We start from the raw sequence: 21,789 nt of genomic DNA on the forward strand, positions 1-21,789 counted from the left end.
TCCCTGTATCCTCGGAGATGGGTGGGAAACGCCCTTGGGCCACCGCAGAAGTGACAAGACGGGGGGGGGGGGGGGGGGGGGGGGGGGGCCTGCAGCCAGGTGGAGGGGACGGAGCAGGGGGTTGGTAGGGAAGCAGGAGGGCTCCCAGTCCCCGGAGGCAGGTAGCCCGTGTTTGCCCCGCCTACGGCAGTCCAAGGTAGACCTAGAGCAGCGAGCGCATCCCTGCCCCGGCATGGAGGGGCTGGCCTGCCTGCTGTCCGCCAGGCTGTGCCCCCGGAGGCAGGTGTAAATGGGGCGGCTCCTCACCGGGAAGTAGCTGGTCTTGGAAACAAGGTTCGCCCTGGTAGATCCAGCTGGGCTTACAGCAGACCTCACCAGGGCTTCGGAATCCGCCCAGAATTGGCCTCCCGTCTCCCCAAGCCCCAGGCCCGCTCACCCGCATGTGGAACACACACGTGGCTGACCACACCCACCCGCCGGCAGCTCCGCATCCTGGCCTGCCCTCCCCCTGCCTGGGGCCTGGTCCCACCCAGCTGGCAGGAGCCCGTTCCTTAGGTGAACTGTGGGGCCCTGTTCCTCAGGGTCACGTGCTCCCTGGCCAGGCGACTGCTCTCCTGCTCTGTGGCTGGACTGACCGTCACCTGCTGGGGACAGTCAGATCCGTCAAGCCCACGCCACTTGCTCTTATAGGCTCTCCCAGCTTGACTGCCTTTCTTGGAGCAACGAGGAGCAGCCAGACGCTGAGGAACGACATTCTGGACGACAGCGCCCTGTAGATTTCATTTCCCCAAAGCCCGCCCCCACCCCCGTCTCTGTCTGTTGGAGAGAGTGACAAGGCGATGGCACTTTAGAACTACACCCCCCAGCCCGAACAGAATGAATGCCTCTGTGGACAAGCTGCAGTCCCCATTGACCCCAGGCGCCCGAGGACAGGGAGGTCCTGGCCTGGTCCTGGGCCTCTCCACTTTCCATTCCCTTTGGGACCCCAGACAGTCACCATTGCTGGTGTCTCCTTCTTCGTTGATCTAAGATGCGAGCCTGCTTGTCCCTAACCCCACCAAGGCCCTCCCCGGGCCCGTCAGTAAATACCAGGATAGAACCCATCACATAGGCAAGGGCCTTAAACGAAGCTGGTTTCAAGTCTGGGTTCCACCAACTACCAGCTCTGTTTGGTATTGGGCAAGTAGCTTGACCTCTCTGGGCATCCATTTCCTCTGCTTCCAAATGGGAGTGAGGAGGGCACCTCACCCCATCACTGGGATTGGTGTAAGGACAGGAGTTGATGCATACGATGGTTTGGCTCGAGGTTTGGCCCAGAACAGATGCTCAGTAAGTAGCAGGGAGCGCTGCGATCTTCTCTGATGATTGACTGGTTGGTTGATCGCAGCTCTGGCCCCAAGGTCAACACAGGAAGGAAGCGATACACCTGCAGAGCTGAACAGCCTCTGAGGGCCTGATGGGGTCAGTGGGGTACAGCAGGGACTCTGACTAGGGATTTCCAGAGAAACACAACCAATAGGGGGGAGAGAGAGTAAGTGTGTACATACCAAAGAGAGAGAGAGATTGATTTTAAGGAATTGGCCCCCCCGTGGGGCTGACAAGTCCCAATTCTCTAGGGCACACTAGCAGGCTGGAGACCAGAGAGGATTTGATGTTCTGTCCTGAATCCAAAGTCAGTCTATAGGCAAAATTTCTTCTTCCTTTCCTTGGGGAACCTATGTCTTTCTCTTAAGACCTTCAACTGGTGGGATGAGGCCCATTTACATTATGCTGGGTGATCTCTTTGCCCAAAGTCTACTAACTTAAATGTTAATTTTATTTTTAAAAAATGCCTTCACAGCCAGATCTAGACTGGTATTTGACCAAATATCTGGGTATCGTGGCCTAGACAAGTTGACACATGGAATTAAGCATCACAGGGAGGAACAACCAAGGGCTCTTGGCCATCCTTTGCCAACACTGTGTCTCTCAGATGTGATGGCCTATCTCTGTCTGGTCTGCATCTCTCCTGCCCCCGACCCCTCACTTTCGGGGGTAGACTATGGGAAGGCTTCAGCAAAGGACAGGTACCACAGCAGAAGGATCGTGCCCTCTGAGCCATGTGGCCCAAGCAAGGTCCCTCTGCAGAGAACAAGGAGGTCACCCTGGTTGGGTAGGGAGGAGAGAAGCCAGTGTTTTCAGTGGAACATGGGACAGGCCCTGAGACCTGGTCCTGAATTAAGATCCCACTCAGGTCCAGAGCCCCAGGTGCCATCAACCAAGGGACGCCAGGCAACGACAGCCTCTCCAGAGGAATATTTGGGGAAGAACCTGAGACCCAGCAGCTGCTGCCCGGGATACAACACAGGCCAGGAAGTGGTTCCTTTAAGACGGAACTGGGATGCCAGACACGACACTTGCACAAGAGAGACTCAGATCAATTCTCTTTTATCTTTTCTGGAGGCTCAGCATGATGAAAAGTGGCCTGTATCTATGGCTGATAAATAAGTAGGAACGTGCTGTATCTGCTTTCATTTGATTTTCTTGAACAATTACTGCTAGCATGCCTTACATGCAGAGGCTGAAATTTTAAGTGGCCAAAAGAACTTCCCAACTGAGCCCACCAGGGACTCATTTGAAATGTTCTTTGGTACATCGAAAAGCGACCAGGCATGATCTATGAAGGAGCTTGGAAGTGCATTTCAGGTTAATGGCACAAGCATTTCCTCCTCTCCAGGGGGTGGAACATGGGAAGATATTCCCACCTCCCGCCTCAAACCACAGAAGAGATTACCCTTCCAGACCCTTGGAGCAGAAGGACCTCCCATGGGTTCAGGCCTGGCCCTCGCACCACCATGGGAAAGGGCTGGTTCTAGACCAGACAGTTCCCAACACAGTTGTAGGCATTAAACAGGGTGGTGTCTAGGCCAGGAGTCATCCAGAGAAGGCGGATAAGGGAGAGGAAGTCCTGGAGTTCTCAGGACCATGGAGGGGAAGAAACTGGGAGTGCTGGGCTACAGATGACTTCCACCCTGTTTTCATTCCTCTCATCTAGCACTCGGGTTACAGTGTGACTCTGGTTATGTGCCTGCCTCAGCACCAGAAGAATAAAGTCCTGGAGGCCAGAGACCGTATCTTGCAATAACCAGAGTGGTATCAGCATTTGACAGGTCCTCAATACATATTAAATGGAACAATGCATGGGTGGATGGGATGGATGGGTGAATAAGTGGGTAGATAGAAGACAGGTGGGTGAGTACATGGTTGGTGGGATGGACAGATGAATGGATGGACGGATGGATGGATGGATAGTTGGGTAGACCAAAGAGGGGTGAATGGGTAGATGGATGGTTAGATGGATGATGAGTGGATGGACGGATGGATGGATGGATAGTTGGGTAGACCAAAGAGGGGTGAATGGGTAGATGGATGGTTGGATGGATGGATGAGTGGATGGACAGATGGATGGATAGTTGGGTAGACCAAAGAGGGGTGAATGGGTAGATGGATGGTTAGATGGATGGATGAGTGGATGGACAGATGGATGGATGGATAGTTGGGTAGACCAAAGAGGGGGTGAATGGGTAGATGGATGGTTGGATGGATGGATGAGTGGATGGACAGATGGATGGATAGTTGGGTAGACCAAAGAGGGGTGAATGGGTAGATGGATGGTTAGATGGATGGATGAGTGGATGGACAGATGGATGGATGGATAGTTGGGTAGACCAAAGAGGGGTGAATGGGTAGATGGATGGTTGGATGGATGGATGAGTGGATGGATGGATGGATAGTTGGTTGGTTGGTTGGTTGGACAGGCAGATGGATTGAGTGAACGGGTAGATGGATGGATGACATGAATCTGTCTTCAAATCATTGAAAGACTATCACATCCTGAAGAGTGGAGTCCTATTTCCTGTGGATTGAGAAGATAAAATCATGGCAGATTTTCAGGGTAGCAGATTTGACTTCAGGTTAAGAAAGGAAGACTCAGATGCTTTTGGTGGCATAGATGGTGTGGGGAGGAAGCAAGCTCCCATCTCTGGAAGTGTTCAAGTGGAGGGATGAGTCAGTGTAGAAGAAGGATGTTCTTAGGCTGGAGGGAGGCAGGGCTGGATGACCTCAGAGCTCAGACCTTTGCAGCTCTGAGCTATGTGAGCCCTCTTGAGCCCGTGCCCTCAGCTGGGCCAAGGAGCTCATTTTCAGGGTCAGGCCTTGGCCCCTCCGGGAGCCCCATACTCTACCTTTGCTGCTGCTGACCCATGGTTAGGGAATGCCCTCCTGACTGCAGACCTAGTGCTTCTGCCCCCTCTCCTCCCAGCCTCAGAGTGTGCCCTGGTACTTGCCCCAGAAGGCCTGGTTGAAGGTGATCTGCAGGGAAGACAGAAAGCATGTGGAGGCCACGCAGCTGGGCCCTGATAGAGGCGAGGGGTCTGGGAGATGTCGGGGAGCTGCTGGAAAGGTCCCTACAGGGATGGGGGAAACAGCCAGGGCCGAGCCTCTGACCCAGTTCCAAGGGGAGTCTCAGGATGTGGGGGGCTCCCTTCTGGGTGCAGGTATGTATCTTTGTCACTCCGTTGTAAGAGCCTGGACCTGCAGGAGGGGGAGAGGGCACAGCAGGGCCCACAGCTGGGTGACATAAGGACTTACCCCAACAGGGAAGGGCAGAGGTGCCGCATGAGAGACTGGCGGCAGGGAGGGGGCCAGCCCCGCCCGGCCAGCAGGATCCCCCTTGGCCTGCTGGTGCCGGTCCCCTCGGCATCCTTTTCTCTTTAGAAAATCTAATTGCTTGTAGCTTCCATTCTGGCCGTCAATTTGATCTGCACTCAAGGGTGCAGCCGAGGTTCACCTTGTTCTGCTTAAATAATGCAGGTAGTGAGGCTATTGGCAAACTGTCATCCGCTGGAAAGTGGCTTCGACATGGCCAGGAACGTGGGGGCCCGGGGCCTCGGCCAGCCACAGGTCCAGCGGGGGGAACGGGAGGGTGGCATGGCCCAGGGTAGACAGACGGGCGCTAGAAGCCTCCGTGGCCTTTTCCAGAAGGACAGTCAATTGGGAAATTCTACACGAAAGCAAGGGCAAGAGCTCTTGGGCTGAGCAGCCGGCCTCAGAACCTTGGAGGGGGAGGTTCACAGCACCACCTGGGCCCGTGGGGCTGGGGGCAACGCTGAGTCACTTCCTGCTGAGGTCAGCCGTGCTCCTGCCCTGCCTCCTGGCCCCACCAGCAGATGAGGGATTTGTGATGAGTCTGCTGCTCTTCCCTGAGCCTGGGTTGGGTTTTTGGTTTTTTGTTTTTTTTTTTTCCTAATGTTTAAAAATTCCCAGCAGCTTGGCAGGGGCCCGGCTGCCGGGTCACCCCATCGGCTGTTGTGTCATCAGACATCATGTTTACCCGTCAGACACTGTTTTCCTGACACTCAACATTCAAAATAATGATCTTGTCTGAGGACCTTCATGAATGATTCATGAGGCTCCGCTCTACTTCGGTGTTAACAGCAAATCAAAGCCCATCTGAGCGGGAGCTGGGCAGCCCGGGAAAGGGAACCCTGGCCCTGGCTTCCAGCCCCCTGATGTGGGGGTCCCTGGCCTGCCCTCAAGGCTCCTTTCCTCCAACGCCAGCCTGGCCCTGCAGAAGGCCAGAGCGCCAATGGGGTGAGGAGCAGGGCCTGGGCTCCGTCCCTGTGGGCTCCCTGGGGCCCTGTAACCTTGCTGAGAATGTCTGAGCTCGGGCCTGAGTCACAGCTGTGTCTCCATCACGAGCAGGCCCCGTGACCTTGAGCAGGTCGCTTGGCTCCTCTGAGTTTCCCTTTCCTTTCTGTGAAAGCAGGTGGGGCCAGCTCTCCCATGAGGCAGCGGGGAGCATGAACCAGCTTCCTGGGGTGCAGTTCCCCGCGTGTGGGAAAGTCAAAACACAGAGCTGTGATCATTCACTACTGTGGCCTCGCCTCCCCCGGCTTTCTGGTCTCCTCTTCCCATCTGTGCAACGGGAGGGCTGAGCTGGGTGCACCCCCGCCTCCTGACCGGGAGCACATGTTCCCGCAGTGGGTTACAGGGGGCAGTCGAGCGGTCTCAGCCTGGAAGCGGGTTCTCGGGGACATTTCTTAACAAAACACTGGGATGGAGAACCGCAGGGACACAGACCCGGGGCACAGCCCAGTGAGGGACGGCGCGTGCATCCGCACAGGCACACGGGGACAGACAAGCACGGGGGCTTCCGAATACCCACACGGCTGAGCCCCGGTGAGCTGAGGGATTTGCTAGCATACGTGGCTTCTCTTCCTTCCCCACTTGGCCCATCCGCCCCTCCCCATAGTCAGCTCCCGGCGGGAAGGGCGGGGTCGGCCTTGATCCCCAGCCCCTCTGAATCCAGTGCAGTCACGCACAGCAGGGCACTGTAAACGGATGCTTAAGAAACATTCGTCCAATGAGGGGCATTCACAGATCTGTATTGGGTACTGGGGACACAGCCATGAACAAGATCGATTCAGTACAATTAGCCATGACCTTCCACCCCATCCTCCTTCTCCTGAAGAATGAAGGCAATAGACCAGAGGGTTAGATCTCTAACACCTCACGTGATTTGTTTGTCATTCAAAAGTGACGGAGAGTACCCGCCCCCCCCACCCCCACCGCCCTGCAGAGTCTGTCTGCAATGGTTGCGGGAGGGCAGGGGGCCAGGGGGCTCATGCACAACTGTGGTCCAGAGGAAGGAATGTACCTGGAGCCCTCTGTAGACCCTGCATGAGCCAGAACTGATCTCTGCCCCTTCTTGGAAGTAAGACTCAGCCCCAGCTGGGAACGCCTGCAGTGTTTCATTTTCTCCCTAAATGGCCTGAGAGCAGAACGCCAGAAACGTGCATTGTCCCCTGCTGACCCGGTCTCGGTCTCAGAGGGAGGAGGAAGTTTCCCCAGCCAACGGCCTTGAGCCCCACTAGGGTGATGTGAGCAAGCAGAAGGCCCTGTTGTGCCCCACCTTGGAACAAGACAGGAGGCCCCCGGGGAGGGGGCCCAAGCCACGGTGGGGCCAAATTCACTGATCAGAGTCTGACAAGGGCAGCACGTATGTAGGCTCTTCCTGGCCTCACCTGCCAGATGCCTCTCCCCAGCTGCCCTGGTGTGCGGGGCCAGAGTGAGGGCTGCCATGGCCTCAGGCACCCCCTTGCCCGCCCTCTCCTCCAGGCCCTGGCTGCGGATCCTCACAGCTCTGTGCCTTGCCACACCCTGCCTGGGTCTGGGACCGTGATGTCCCCACCTACTCAGAGCTCACTGGGGGTGCGTGGAGAGACGCCTGCTAGGCAGAGCCATTGTGACATTTCGGGAGACTAGGGACCGTACAGAGGCCAGAGTCGAAGCAAGGCCAGCGCTCGAAGGGCTGGAGCGGTCCTGCAGGGGCCCTTGGAGGGCGTGGCTGCCCTCTGCAAGTTAATAAGGCGTTTCAGAGAAGGTTCAAGTAGAGCAGAAGGCGGTAGAAGTGATGCACGGAGCCTGTGAGAGCAGATTTCCAGCCTGGCGCCCCCCCTGCAGGAATGCCTGCTCCTCAGGAACCGCCAAGCCGCCCTCCCACCCCCCAGGCTGCTCCTCTCCACCCAGAGGGTCTGTGTTCTTTTTAAATCTTTCCACGTGTGCCAGGCTGATCTCCCCTTCAAATGTGTGTTTCCCAAAGGCAGGGACCCCGTCTTAGAAGTCTTTGCACCCCTCCCCCCAACCAGACCCACACCCTGTAGACCTGGAGTAGAGGGAGCATGAAGACATTGGGCAACTGTGTCTAGTGCATGGGTGACCTGGGGCTGGACATAGACCTGTGTCTGATCAACACAGCCATTCTCACCTTGGAACTGGAATGCAGAGAAAAGCCCAGAATCCTAGCTGATGCCCCGCTGAAGCGCTACCATTTATCTGCTCACTGATTCCAGACCCACTGTGCGCCTGGCACTGAACAGACAAGGGGTGGGGAGTCCTAAGCAGTGGGTGCAGGCTGGGTGGACAGATGGCCCAGGCTGGCCCCAGAGCACACAAGAGGGACCCCAGCCCCCTCGGGTGGCTCCTGGAGGCCACCACCGAGGTGTGGGGAACGGGCGGTGGTTTGCCTGGCCCAGGGGGAGAGGAGGCACAGAGGAGAGGCGGCAGCAGCCAGCCTGTTCAGGAACCACAGAAGCCTATATGATATGGTCCTTGCCCACAAGGAGGTGGTGACGAATTGGGAACAAGTTAAGTAGAACAAGATTTAAGCCCTGTTGCCAAGTGGGGATGGGAGCGCGGCAGGGGAAAACACGGGATGCAGTGCCTGATGAATCACACCACTGTGTGGGCTCTGGGTCACAGCAGAGTGACAGGTGGTGGGGGCACGCTGGGCTCTGAGGGCTGGGCAGGCCGTGAGGGGACTTCGGTAGGAGAAATGACCGTGTGAGAAAACCGGGGAGCCCAAAGGTGCACACTGCCTCCAGGGACCAGTTTAGCTGGAACAGACGAACTGGGGCTAAAGATGTGTGAGGGGCCCCTGAGCTGGTCCCATCATTCCACCTGTCCCCCCAGAGGACCTTGGGCGCTCATCCCTTCTCCCCAACCCTCTCCCGCTTTGCAGTTTTGACCTGGAGTGTCCCATTCCAGCCCAAAGCACCCATTTGCGCCCATCTTCTCCTGCTCACACAAAAACCAGACCCCAGAGACAAACAGGGAGACATAAAAAGGAGAGAAGATGAAGATTCATTGACGCCAGAACCAACTCTATTCTAGAAAATTGAAATATTTTGTACATAATGACAATCGAGTCACCGGGCGACCTTCCCGGAATAACTTCCCAGATATATGACAGCGACAACAGCGGCCCCATTGGCACTGACATGCTGAAGGCTCCCCAAAGCCACCACTTAAAAAATGCCTCCTGTGTTATTAACATTCCTCACTTGGAGATATTTATGGCTCGTCACTGTTATCAACAGTAACAAATTTCAAGAACCTATAAATGACACCACCCCCGGAGACAGAGCCTGGAACAATCCGCCATCAGCTTGCCCAGCCCCGACTAGACCAGGAACGTCAAATCAGGCTTATCTGATGGACCCGGATGACATCCTCCGAGTCTCACGCCCTCGTCACTCACCTTGAACCCTGGGAACGCTGGGCCCCGCTGCGTCTGCCTCACCTTGGCTGTCAGGCACTGTCAGCCCTGCTGAGGGTGTGCTGCAAGGGGGGGAGCCTGAGCAGGTGTGTCCTGTCCTTCCACTGCCCTGCCCCACTCTGCACACCTGCACGGTCAGATCCCCTTCCTCGTTCATTCATTTATTCATCCATCCACGCAGCAGTGCATAGGCGGGCACGATTATGACCTTGCGTGCATGACTGGGCCATGCGCAGAATGCGGTCCGGCGACTTCCATCCTGAAGGGCACAATGCCAGGCGGGGGCACCCTCAGGACCTGGACCCCACTCCAGGAGCAGTCCCAGGGAGTGAAGGAGCCTGGCCTCTCACAAGAAAGGCAAAGCAGACCTCACACCCAGCCCCCACCGCCCCCCACCCCACATCTGATGCTAAAAACTGCCCTGAGACACAAACAGAAGTGCCTGGAGATGGAGATGGAGAGCGCAGGCTTTGGAGCAGGCTGCCCACGTGTGGATATGGCCGCAGCGCTGACTAGCTTTAATCTTATGAACCTCAGTCTTCTCAGCCACGAAAGGGAACGGAAACCACGCTCAGAGCTGTTAAGGTCGGATGAAAGAAAGCCTGTCAGGGATGGAGTGAAGGGCACACATCTCGGCACAAAGTATAAATGCTTCGGAGATGAAGACTCTTGTGAAGCTTAGGGATTTTCTCCTTTTCCTTTGGGTTTTAATTCCCCTTAAAAGGCAGAAGCCCCAGTGAGGGGTTCAAGTGGTACCCCCATGGAAAGGGTTTCTCCAAAGGAAACCCTTTGATGGTTGCTTGAAGACACAGAGGGGGCACGAGGAAGGAGGCAGCCTGCTAGAAAAGCTGCCTGGCATGGCCACCTCCTGGGCTTGACACTCCTTGCACTCCACCTTGGAGTGACCTTGGGTGGGTCATATGCACACCTTCTCAGCCTCAGTTTCTCCGTTTGCTACAGAGGCTCTCCGGAGCCTTGCCATTCCTATGTGTCACCTACCACAGCTATTTGCGGAAGGTTCTGAGCAGGACTGCTGTGAAAATCCAACAAGATAATGAATGTGAGCAGGCTTTGAAAATACCCAGTGTTTTGTAAATGTGAGAGATTATTATTCCCATTTACCACCCTTTTAAAAGGATGTTTTCCCTCAATTCAGCCAAATTTAACTTGGATGATGAAGAACCAAGCCCGGGAGTCCCCAGCTATAATTTTCCTGCTTCCTTGTGCCTCTGAATATTAAAACACAAAGGCTCCCATTGCCGAGGGAAACCAAAACAGCAGCACATTAGAGGCGCGACTGCACAAACAGAATTCAAAGTGATATTTCAAGCGGGGCGTTCTGTTTATATAAACCTTGAGAGCCCTCGAATGTCAGCAGAACTTTGAAATTAAAATGGCTTCTTTCTTCATGCACTTCGCAATCAGTTATTGAGCCTGTGTCTTGGGGTAGCAGAAGGTCAGAAACCACTTGGGGTTGGTGTTAGAAATGGTGAGAGAGGAGGCTGGGAGGCAGTGAGGGCGATGCCGGGCGCTGTCCAGAGTGCTGACACGGCGTGCAGGGAGGGTGTTTGGCTGAAAGGTCCTTCCCCACTGGCACATTCCTGCTGTTCCCTAGAATCCTCAAGGAAGAATGGGGGGGCTCTGGGGATCCCAAGTGCCTTAAGCTGTGGGGTGGGGCACTCGCCGGCAGAAGCAAGAGCGTGAAAGGGAGGGGAGGCGGGGCCGGCCAGAGCAACAGCTACAGTCGAAATGAGAGGAGAGAGGTGGGCACAGAACTGGGAGGAACTGGAAAATAAAGTAATAAAATAGAGAGATATACCAGGTGACAGTGGGGAGATAAATGGCACACGTTATACGAAGGGCTCATTTTTGTGCAAATATTTGGGGCTCTATAAAATCAGGCTGTTTATTATAAATCTGTCACCTGAATAAGGCCTGCTGTCCCACAGGTGTCCCCTGCAGTGAAGTGTTCTCTCTAAGACATGGAGGGATGAGCTCTTGGGGTGAAGTGTGGCCAAGCCTGTTCCCTCTGTTTTATAAACAGCCCTTCCCATGGGGGAAGTGTAGCTGCTGAGAGTGAGAGAAGTTGTTGGGCCTGAGGCCAGGGCATCCTCTGGTCTCCACCATGGGCCACTGTGGTGACCTTGAGCCTCGTTTCCAGCCGATAGATTACTGGGGTTGTTTGGCCTGTATCCAGATGACCAAGATTTTGGGTCATGGAAGGCCCACTCTTAGCTGGGGGTCACTCAGTCCTGTCTACAAATACCAGGAGACCATGCCTGCTGGGCCCTATCCACCTCCAGTGGGGGAGGACGCGTCAGAGCACAAACATGTAGCAGCAAACAATCAGGTAGGACAGAAGGAAAACTTCAGGGTCTTATCAATCCCCCCTGTACAGACTTTGAAAAGGTACGTGTCCGTCTCTCTGAAGTGACTCATATCGATCCTGCCTGGAACCGAGGGGAGCTTGGGAAGACTCTGGGACCTCAGGGAAATTCCCAGAAGGACGTGAGTCCTCTACCCTCAGGTTCTCGGGCCAGCGTATCAGCAGAGCAAATATGGCCTCAGGGCTGGCTGGTACTCAGATCTTGGGGTGGCCCTTGTCCCTGCTAATCAGTCACTTGGAGACCCAGGAAGACACAGACCGGGTCCTGAGTGTCCCACCAGAAGTGTTTACCCAGAAGATGTTGGTTAGCACACACACACATGCACGCGCGCACACACACGCATGCACGCACGCACGTGCTCACGCACAGACTCACACACACATGCACACACTCACACACACAACCCCTTAGGGTCTAAGGCACTATTTCCCCAAGACTGGGATCAATTTCCCCAAAGAAATTTGCTCTCAGATGTCATTTTTTTTCTTATTGCAAAATAGTCCAACAAATGGAGAATCAAGAGTCTCAACTGTTCCTACACCCCGTGTTGGAACCAGGCTAGTCAGAGTGAGATGATATGGCTCAGGGTCTAGCGTGGGAACCTTTAACAGGAAACTGGCCAGACGCAGGTTCCCTAATTCCTTGGAGCCCAGTTTCTCAGCTCTGAAGTGGAACAGATCCTAATAATGTTCCTGAGAAGATTCTTGGGAGGGTTCAGTGCAGGAAGCTATGTGAAGCCTGCAGCCTGGGGCCCACCTGGCACAGTCAGTGTGGGCTTTATTACCACTACTGGGCAAGAACTCAACCCTGCCCGTGCACAGAGTAGTGCTCCCAGAGCACTCAGGTGGATGCGCCTCTGCTTCTGAGATGCAGCGCTCCCCAGCAGCCTGGGGGCATCACTGCACCGTGGCTGTCCCCACTGTGGTTCCTTAGCGTCACCTCAGCCAACCTTGACTTCGTCAGACTGTAGGGTCAACATGTCACTGGCCTGTCCCACTGGGACTCTGCCGACAGTGACTTGCTCTCCTGTTACCACGCCTCCAGTGCCTGGCGCACAGGACCTCAAGAGAGTGTTGGCTGAGTGGTGAATGGGAAGAGGGGCTCTCAGCCCACATTGGCTCTGGAGCCAGCACCAAGCCCAGGCAGACGCACAGGGGAGGACCATTTTCTAGGAGAGGCCAGCCCTCCCGTTCTGTAACCTCCTGCCATTTGCTTTGTGTGTCACTCCATCCAGACTTGGAACTCTGCACCTTTGGAGGCAACGTCCTACTTTCCCCCCTGGCCAGGGGGCCTCCACCCCAGAAACTGGCTTAATGCTGTTTATGTCTCCCTCATTTTCAAGGCTTTGGTTGGAAATTTGGCTTCTCATGGTTGATCCCAGTCGGTTTTGATGATATTTTACAGCGCCTTCCTAATTTACTGCCCTTTTATGACTATAGTAAAAGGCCACACGTCAGGGAACGCCATCAAACAGGAAGAAGTGTCCCCTCGCCTTGTCAGCTCAAGTTGAGCATTGTAATTTACAAGGAAACCTTGTGGCTTAGGGTGTTTACCTCCCACAGAACCAGTTTCTACTTCCATTATGAGAATGAGATAATTAAAACACTTCCCTGTTCCTTTGATATGGAATTAGGTTCACTCAGCCCAACCGCAAATGCCAGTTGGAAAGCTGTTATGTTACTTGAGCTTCAGTTCAGAGCGATCTCTTTCTTCCAGAAAGGTTGCTGTTGTGTTGTGTTGTGTTGTGTTTTTTTCTCTGCACCTGATCTTGGATTAGACATCGGGAAGGGAAATAAGGGACTTACTTAAATGTGGTTGGGAAATTTGCATCTCAGACTGATGTAGATCTTGGCTGTAGATTTTAGGGCAGCTGGGGTCCAGGGAGTCCCTGAAGCTGTGCAGCCTCCCCCCAAACCAGGGCACCTCACGGGTTGGCCGATGCAAGAGAACATGAAGAGGTGGACTCTGGCTCTTTAAGACGAAAGCCATAGTCTAGCTTCCCCACCGAGCCTTTTTCCATCTTTACCAAATGATACCATGGCAAGAAGTTCCTGCCCTGGGGATATTGCCCCAACTCAAACTGCCCTAAGCAATAAAGACTCTGTGACATCACCTGCAAGGAAAGTTGGATGGAATGCAGGCTGAGGGTAGTGAGTTCAGAGCCTCAGTCATGTCATCAAGGACCCAGGTTCTTTCCCACTCTTTGCTTGGCTGTCTTCAATGGTGGCTTCATCCTCTTGCTGGGAGCAAGATGGCAGCAGCAAATCCAGGGTCACACCCACACATAGAAGGAAGCTGGGAGACCCTGTGGCTCTTGCCAGTGGGAAATCCTCTTGCTGAAACACACTTCTGTTGCCTCATTAGCCAGAACTGGGTCATAGATTCATTCTTGAGCAATCCCCATGGACCAAATGGGAGAACACGTGGCCGGTTGGGCTCCGCCTTACCCCCCAACTCCCCATAGACCCAATCTCATGGCTGCATGGGGAAAGGAGAGTTTGGGTAGGGAACAAATGCTAGTGAACAACCCAGAAGCATCCACCATGAAGTCATGTAACATTTTGTTGAATGGTGAACACAAAAGTATGTCTAAAAAACCAAAGTCATGATAAAACGAACCCCAGAATAGACCAGAACTAGCCCTGGCAACTTTAAGTTCCCTCGAAGGACAGTCTTACTCTCCCTACCCCTTTTGGAATCTTGAAAGTTGAACAACGTGGTACCTGGAGACTGAATGGAACCTGGGGTCACTGTGGGGCTCGGTGGGTCTCAACCGAGGCAGATTTGGCTTCCGGGGAGAAATTCAGCCATGTCTAGAGACATCTCTAATTGTTACCATTCTAAGATGCTACTACTGGCTTTTAGTAGTAGAGGCCACGATGCTCCTAACTACAGTACAGTGCACGGGACAGCCCTCCAAAGCAAAGGACTATCCAGTCCCAAGTGTCCGCAGTTGTGAGGTTGAGAAGCTGTGTTTAAGCCTGGCTTGCCCCCAGGTTATTCCTGGATATTCCCGCGGGGCATTGCTCCTGGGGGAAGGGGAGGGAGGAAGGTGACTTCCCCACTAGATGGAACCAGAAGCCGGGAAACACAGCGCCAGGCATCACCTCTCCTTCCTTTCTCCCACGGAACACATACTTCACTCTGCCCTGTCCCCCATGCGCCGCCCCAGGAGGCTGCAAGCATCTGGGGAGCAGTCTCCTGTTCGGTTGCCCCTGTCTCCATACCGGCACTCACACAGTAGGTGCTCCATCCATGTGGGCTGGGAGGAGAGAGGGGGGACGGGGTAGGAGGGAGTATGTGGGCTGAGGAGAGAGGAGAGGACGTAGAGGCCAAGGCCCTCAGGCTGGTGCTGAGATCAGCTGGTTGTTAGCTGGGGAGCAAAGACATTCCAGAGCTGGTCGGAGAGATTCAAAGGTTTTGCTTGAGAAATTGAACCCGACCATTCCGACCAAGCCAGAGGGTCCCCTGACAAGAGAAGGTGGGAAGGAGAGATGAGAAGGTGGGAAGGTCAGAAAAGGCAGCCCCAAGGACAGGTACAAGATGAATGGGGCTGGAGAAGGTGGAGCGAGGGCAAGAGAAAAAGAAACGAGGAAGGTCACAGAGTCGGAAATGGAGCCTGCCGATGTCTTGTCTCCTGATGGAAGGAGCAGGGCCAGGAGCAGAGAGATGCAAAAGCCCAGGGGAGCCCACAGAGCCATCACCGGGGGCTGGAGAATGGAAGGAGCTGGGCAGGGACCATCCAAGGGAAAGCAGGCCTCTCGTGGGGGCGGCCAGAGAGAGGTGGCCACGAGGGAGGGGCCATGGGTCGGAGGGCAGCCAAGGGCGATGGGAGGACCCCTGAGGCTGGCACCGGTGGGCCCTTCGTTCCACAGGGGCGGACCACAGCAGGAGGGTCTCGTCACTGCCCCCTGTCAGTGCCAGAACTTCCCCTGGGGGCCACAGTCTCAGAGGCTGGCGGTTCTCTCTTCCCTCCGGAGACATTTGCTAAGCCAGGTGCCAGCGCAAGAAGGTGGCAAGGGAGGCTGTGGGTCATGCCTTGCTGCCAGTATCCAATATTAAAATGGCTGGAAGCCCCGGTCAACCCTATCCTGGTAGCGTTGCTCAATAGAGATGCTCCCCTCGAAGTGAATAAGGAGCTAAGAAGTTAATTTCCTGCCAGATGCCTCCACCCAGCAGTGACAGCTCAACACTCTCCATCATCTGGGGTGTATTTAGTAACAAGGAGAGTGGGGGGGGGGGTGCCAAGCGCTGTGCTGGCCCTGCTGGACGGATACCGGATAAGGGATGGGAAATCCAAGTGACCTTCCACTTTGATCTTGCACCTGGCCTTGGCATGTCATAAAATTCCAGGTGCCAACACAGCTCCGCCGCCTCCTGGCCCCCGCCTCTGCCTCTGGAGAGATTATGCTAAGGACAAAGCAAGGCATCTTCTCAGGGGTGACCTTGTGTGACATTGGAGTCGCTTCAAACCTTTGGTTTTGCAGAAACCACAGTCAAATGGGGGGGAGGGTACTCACCTCTGAAGGCACCGTAAAACTGACCCGTTTAGTTCATGACCCTAGAGGCATGGAGGGCAGGAGCGCACAGAGATTGGTGTCTGTGAGGTCACTCATCAATGACCAAGTGGCTACTACTTGCTGGGAACTGTGTTGGGGGCCCCTTTGGTGTTTTCTCACTTGACCCCGACAATGGCCCATCAGGGACGATGACCCTTGTTTCGGAGGGGAGAGATAAAAGGGGGGCTGAGTCACTCAGCCGGGATCACACGGCGTTTAAGCGACCCAGGTGGGACCCGAACCAAAGTCCGATTCCAAGTCCAAGTTCTTCCCATCATCTGGCTGCCGGCAAGACAACAGATGGGTGCTGTTTCTATCTTCCTTCAGTTCCAAAGTTAGTACCCGCTGCTGAACACAGCTGACTTAATTATAACCCATCTTTTATGCCTTCATTCAACAAATGGCCAACAAAACAGATTGTTTTTTCAGAACAAACCTTAAACAAGTTAAACTTTGGTAACTTTCTCACTAGTGGGTAAAACGGCGTGTCTCACCTCGTGCTGAATCTTGGCTGCCGGTGGAAGCCTTCCCCAGCGATTTCTTCTTAAGGGCGGGCGTTCTTTCACTGGGACACGGAGTCCTGAGTGCAGGGGGGAGGCTCATTTAACGCTGATGTGTCCTTGGACGGTTCGGTGTGTTCATCAAGTACTTACCCGGCCCAGCTCCGGGCCGGGCACTGGGCTGACGCTGGGGGAGCCGAGCCGAGCCACTGCCACAGAGGGTGGCCCTCCCCAGCCCCAGTTCTCTGCTCTCCAGTGGAACTTCCATTTCTTCTGCTCGTGGCTTCTTTCCGGAACGGCCCCAGGAGCGGGGCGGGGGAGGGCACGGCAAGGCTGCCCTAAGCTCTTCCTTCACACCTGCCTGTGTCTGAACCCTCGCTTCCCCCAGACCTTCCCCGGGTTGGATTCTTATTCCAGACTCGGCTCAAGGTCTCCTCCTCAGAGGCTTTCCACGAGTTCCGTGGCTAAACTCTGCCTCACACCCCTCTCTGGTGCCCCTTGCCTGGTCTTTTTATACTCCTAGCACTAAGCCCGTCCAAAGTCACCCTCTTTCTCCAGATCTGCCTGGTTTGTCTTTTCTGGGCTCTTGGAGAACAACTTGGTTTCCCTTGCCATAGACTCTGAACGTAGCCCAGTCCCCAGCAGGTCGCGGTTACGGGTAGGCACCCGTCGGATGAACGAGCGGGTGAATGAGTGAAGTGAGCACTGCCGTCTCCCCCACTTTGCAGAGAGGAAGCTGTTCCTCCAAGAGACTGGGCATCCCACCCCGGAGCACCCAGCCGGTGAGGGGTGAGCTGGGGCCCCCAACCCCTCTCTCAAGGGGACTAAGAGAAAAGAAAGCCTCGTCTTCTGGGGGCTCCGAGCACTTACATGCTTTCTCCTCCATAGCGAGGGAAGCATCAAGAAAGAGCTAGGAAGGCACCTTGCTTCAGCGAGTCTAAAACCCTCCATCAGAAAGAGGTATTTTTTCAACTTTTACCTTTCAGCTTCCCCATACCCATCAGCTTTTTCCAAAAGAAGCTGCCGGCTCATTTTTCCGACAGCCACTAGAATTAATTGCTGACCCTGGGCAGCCAACTTCTCTTAACAGCTCCATGGCAACAGTGGTCCGCAAATGCCAGCAAGTGTTTTTCTGAAGGGACTCGGCCCCTTACACAAAACAGAACATTTTGAGTGAAATTTAAACACAGTTTTTGAACGTCCCTCTTCTGATTTCTTCACACTCCGCAAATGCTTTCTTTGCAAACATGGGTGTCCCAGTTACCCTGGGCTGGTGCCAAGGCCCTCGGCCCAGCGTCTGTCTTCTCAGCTTCAAGGCAGCCGTGGTGAGACCTAAAAACAAACAAAGAGAGCGAGCTGCGGGCCTCACAGCTGAGGGGCGTGTGTGAGTACTTGGGTGTGTGTGTGTGTGAGTGTGTGCGTGTGCGTGCATGTGCATGGAAAGTCCAATCAGCTCAAATGCAGAAGGACCCAGAACGGCCCAGGCAGCTTCATTCACTCTGCCTTGGCAACGGCAGGAGGGTGGAAGGGGGAGGGTGGGGAGTTAACGGAGGGAATACAGTCCCCAAGTTGGCCAACTCGCTCGCTTTCCTCCAAAGGCACAGCCCAGCCCCCAGCGACAAGTCCATCCACTTCCCCACCACCCCAAAGGCAGATGTGATCAACCAGCTGTTGATTCCACCAGTACGTGTTGGCCACCTATTGAGGAATGAATTTTTTTCTGATGTAGACTCTGGGGTCAAAAAGCCTGGGTTCTAAGAGGAAGGTAGACCGGAGCCCCAACATCCGTGCAAGGAGATGGTGTGAATGCAGAAGGCAGCTCCGGGAGTTTGGGGACAGTGCATTTACTTGGTGCTGGGAGCGTCCGAGGAAACTTCACCCACAGCGTGGCCTCGGAGCTGGGTCTGGATGTGCAGGTGGGATGGGGCCTGGCGGAGATGGGGTAGAGGAAGCAGCGTAGGCAGAGGTCAGGTGGGCCCAAGGACTGAGCCAGGGATGTGAGGAGGGTGTGTGGAGGTGCAGGTGGAAGGGATCTGGCCCATCGTGGGAGGCTGGTATCTTGGTGGGTTGAATTCACGGATAATGAGGAGTCGTGGAAGGCCAGCCGCAGGTGGCACCGTCAGAGCTGGGACTTGGGAAAACGGGTCTGGGAGTCGAATGGGACCCATGAGATGGCTGATGCCTGCGGCATGGGTGAGGCGACGAGGACCAGACCGCTGCAGTGGCCTTGGGGACAGAAAGCCTCACCGCTCCCACATCTCTAACCCCCTCCCATTCTGCGGGCACCAGCCATGCCTTAGTGAGTGCCCCGGGAGCTGTGTCCCCACGATCCCTCAGGAATTTCCCAGGTGTGTGGCTCCACTCTGCCCCACCTGCAAATGTGGGTCTCGCTCTCCAAGCATGAAGCTTAGAGACTCCCCCGGGATCTCCTCCTCCGCCCTTTGCAAGCGGCCAGCATGGGGCAGCCCAGCGCTCGGCTCCAGCCGGGGTTTAGTAAGCAGCAGTGGAGACCAGGCCTTGACTGGCGTTGGTACTCAGGATGTACTCAGGATGTCAAGCCCTGCCGGTTTGGGGGGCAGGTCGGCGTCGCCTGCAAGGGCACGGGCTCGGGGAAGGGGCGGGCCTGCCGCAGCAGCTCTGCAGAGGAGGTGGCCCCCGGATTTGCCTTGTGTCATTAGTGCGGAAGGCTCTGTTCTTACCCGAGGAGGCTTACAGGTTATCAGCCAGCTCCAGGAGCCACTGGAGAAAGGAGGAAGATAAAGAGGGATTTAAAAAGAAAATAACAAAAAGAAAAACTGTAATTTCTAATCCAAACCTCGCCCTGCAGTGGCTTTGTTAACCCCCAGTCACTCTTTCAAGACATAAACTGTTGAGTGCCACAATTACTTCAGTGATTACACTTTATCTTGTCCTACCAAGGTATTAAAGAGGAACTGGGGAACACATTAAAAAAACATACAGCCCAATTTAATCATGATTCCCTCTAAAACAATTGCTAGAATCTCACCGTTACAGTTGCTGGAGCATAAAAATCCTATAGACGCTTGGGGGGCCGGGCACAATGCGTCCTCTGCAGCCTCCACGCTCGGCCCCTTTGTCGTCAAGGGAGAGCTTTGGGGTTTCTGTCTTTAACAGGGCTTAGTGGAGGGGCTCCCCAGAGGCTCCCCCAGAGCAGAGGGAGGGTGGTCCAGGGTCCAGCCGCCCAGACTTCCCTGCTTGGAGCACCTGTCCCGCCATCACTACCACCAGGAAGAGGCTGAACAGAAAGCATGAGCTCCGAGAGCGAGGCACAGTACCCCTGTCCAGCCCACCGGGGATCTCGGGAGCCTGTTCACGGTCAAGGTTGCAAAGAAGGGTATTGGCTGCAAAGCCAGCTCAGTGTGAATGCCACATGGGGCGAATGTCTGCCAGCTCTGCCCTGCTGTACCTTCTCTCTGCAAAGCAAGGGAAATGTGATCATTGCTTTGGGGTGGTTCTGAAGCCCAGGAGGGGGCAAAAGGAGGAAGCCGGCTGGGGGTGGGGAGCTGGGTATGGTTCCCTGACCTCACTCTCCCTCTCCACTGGGCGACATTAGAAGTCACAGCCTTTCTTGGCTCAGTGCTCCCACCCGGAAAGGGATGGGGATGGGAAAGTTGGTCTGGACGACCCCTAAGTTTCTTCCTGCCTCAATCATCCTCTGTTCCAAGCGGAATACACAGAAGGGTCCAGAGGCCCATGATTTGCAGGATCCTTAAGGATCTTTCATGCACAAATTAAAGTATACACAGCCTCCAGATGAGAAGCTTAGCAATTGTTAAGAAGAGTTTGGAAGACCTGAGGTCACCTAGCATGGGTTTTATCCAGTTGAGGACAGCAGATGACCCCCGTGGCCAAGGAGAACCCCACACATTCTCACTACGTGACAGGATGTGGCCAGGATGGTATCTCTCTGAATTCACAGACACTTAAATTACAGACTACTTATCGAGAAATGGAGCCTTTGTTTTCTTCCAGCATTAGGAAGATAGTCAAGCACTGCCTCTGAGATCCTGTTTTCATGAGGGGATAAGAATGGCCCATGTTTAGCTCACGAGGGCTGGAGCATCTGTCCAGTGGTGCTAGCGATGCTTCCTCAGTGTCCAGGAAGAATTTCATAACCTTGCCCCGATGGGCTCCTGTCTCAGGGAATTACACTTCCCGAACAAGAAATGTCTGAGCCAACTTGGGTGCGCTCCACACACAAGTCTTGAAGACCCTGGGGACAGGTGGTCATTAGCGATACCGAGGGATGAAGTCACACAGGTTTGAGAGGGAGTCGCAGTAATACCTGCCACTTCAACATGTCAGCCACTGTTCAAACGCTTATCTCATTTCGTCTTCACTACCTCATGGGGTAGGTAGTGGGATTCTCCCCCCGATCAGTGACAAAACTGAGGCACAGATATTGGGTTGCCCAACGTCCACAGCTAAGAAGTAGTAGAACCCAGACTTCAACACCAGCAGGTGTAACCAGAGCCCACGTCACCGTCTCCTTTAGCATCACGTAGACCTGGATTCAAGGTGGCGCTTTGGCAGGCGACCTGATTCTTTTCCCTTCGTGTTCTTTGTGTGTAACGTAGAGGTAATGACCATCAGTCAGTCCTTACTTCATGGGGTCCAGGTGAGGATTACATAAGCTAAGGCCTGTGAGGCCCTGGGCACCAACACTGGAGCATACAAGAGCTGGATAAATGGTAGCTCTCAGCAATCACACTGATGGCAGTGGCTGTTGGAACCAGAGGACTGTCTGAATGGTAGAGTGGAGGGTGGAGTGGCTTAGAAAAGGGAAGACATATCTGTTTAGGAGTTAAGGTTCTTGTTTGATGCAACAGAAAATTCAACTTCAGGAGAAAAGAAAATTGGGAGGTTTAAGTTATTGAAAAGTCTTGAGGTCACACCTTTAGGCATGATGGGGTCAAGGCATCCCCAATCAATAACATGGAGGTTTAGTGTCTCCTTCTCTCTGCTCTCCCTCCATGTTGCCTTGCTCCTTGGACTCCATGCCCTGGCGGCAAGAGATGGCTTCCAGGAGCGTGAGGCTTCATCATTCCAGGCTCAGGTCCAGCAGGAAAGGGCATCCCTGCCCCCTAGAGGCTCCAGCCAAGTCCGGGGATGAGCTCTGATTGCCTCTGGTTGGGACTCACGGCCAGTCATCATGGCCCAGAGAATGCAGGGTTCCAGTTGGCCACCTGAGTCACATGTTCGCTCCCAGGACTGAGTCAGAGAGA

The 21,789-nt window shown here is 54.7% G+C and overlaps 1 protein-coding gene across 8 annotated transcripts in view; it reads left to right on the top strand.

The window, feature by feature from the left end:
- The window catches only part of CAMTA1 (calmodulin binding transcription activator 1), an 817,260-nt gene that overhangs the window by 681,975 nt on the left and 113,496 nt on the right, over positions 1-21,789 (top strand). Inside the window, exon 7 of one of the 8 annotated variants that reach the window (XM_044237062.1) lies at positions 8,561-8,638. The exons of the other annotated variants lie outside the window; for them this stretch is intronic. Coding sequence (XP_044092997.1) covers positions 8,561-8,566 — 6 coding nt within the window. The 3' untranslated portion in view covers positions 8,567-8,638. Of the gene's footprint in view, positions 1-8,560; positions 8,639-21,789 lie in introns of those variants that run through there. 8 annotated transcript variants of the gene reach the window in all.

Source organism: Neovison vison, chromosome 2 (genome assembly GCF_020171115.1).
Source record: "Neovison vison isolate M4711 chromosome 2, ASM_NN_V1, whole genome shotgun sequence".
In the NCBI taxonomy this organism is placed as follows: domain Eukaryota; kingdom Metazoa; phylum Chordata; class Mammalia; order Carnivora; family Mustelidae; genus Neogale; species Neogale vison.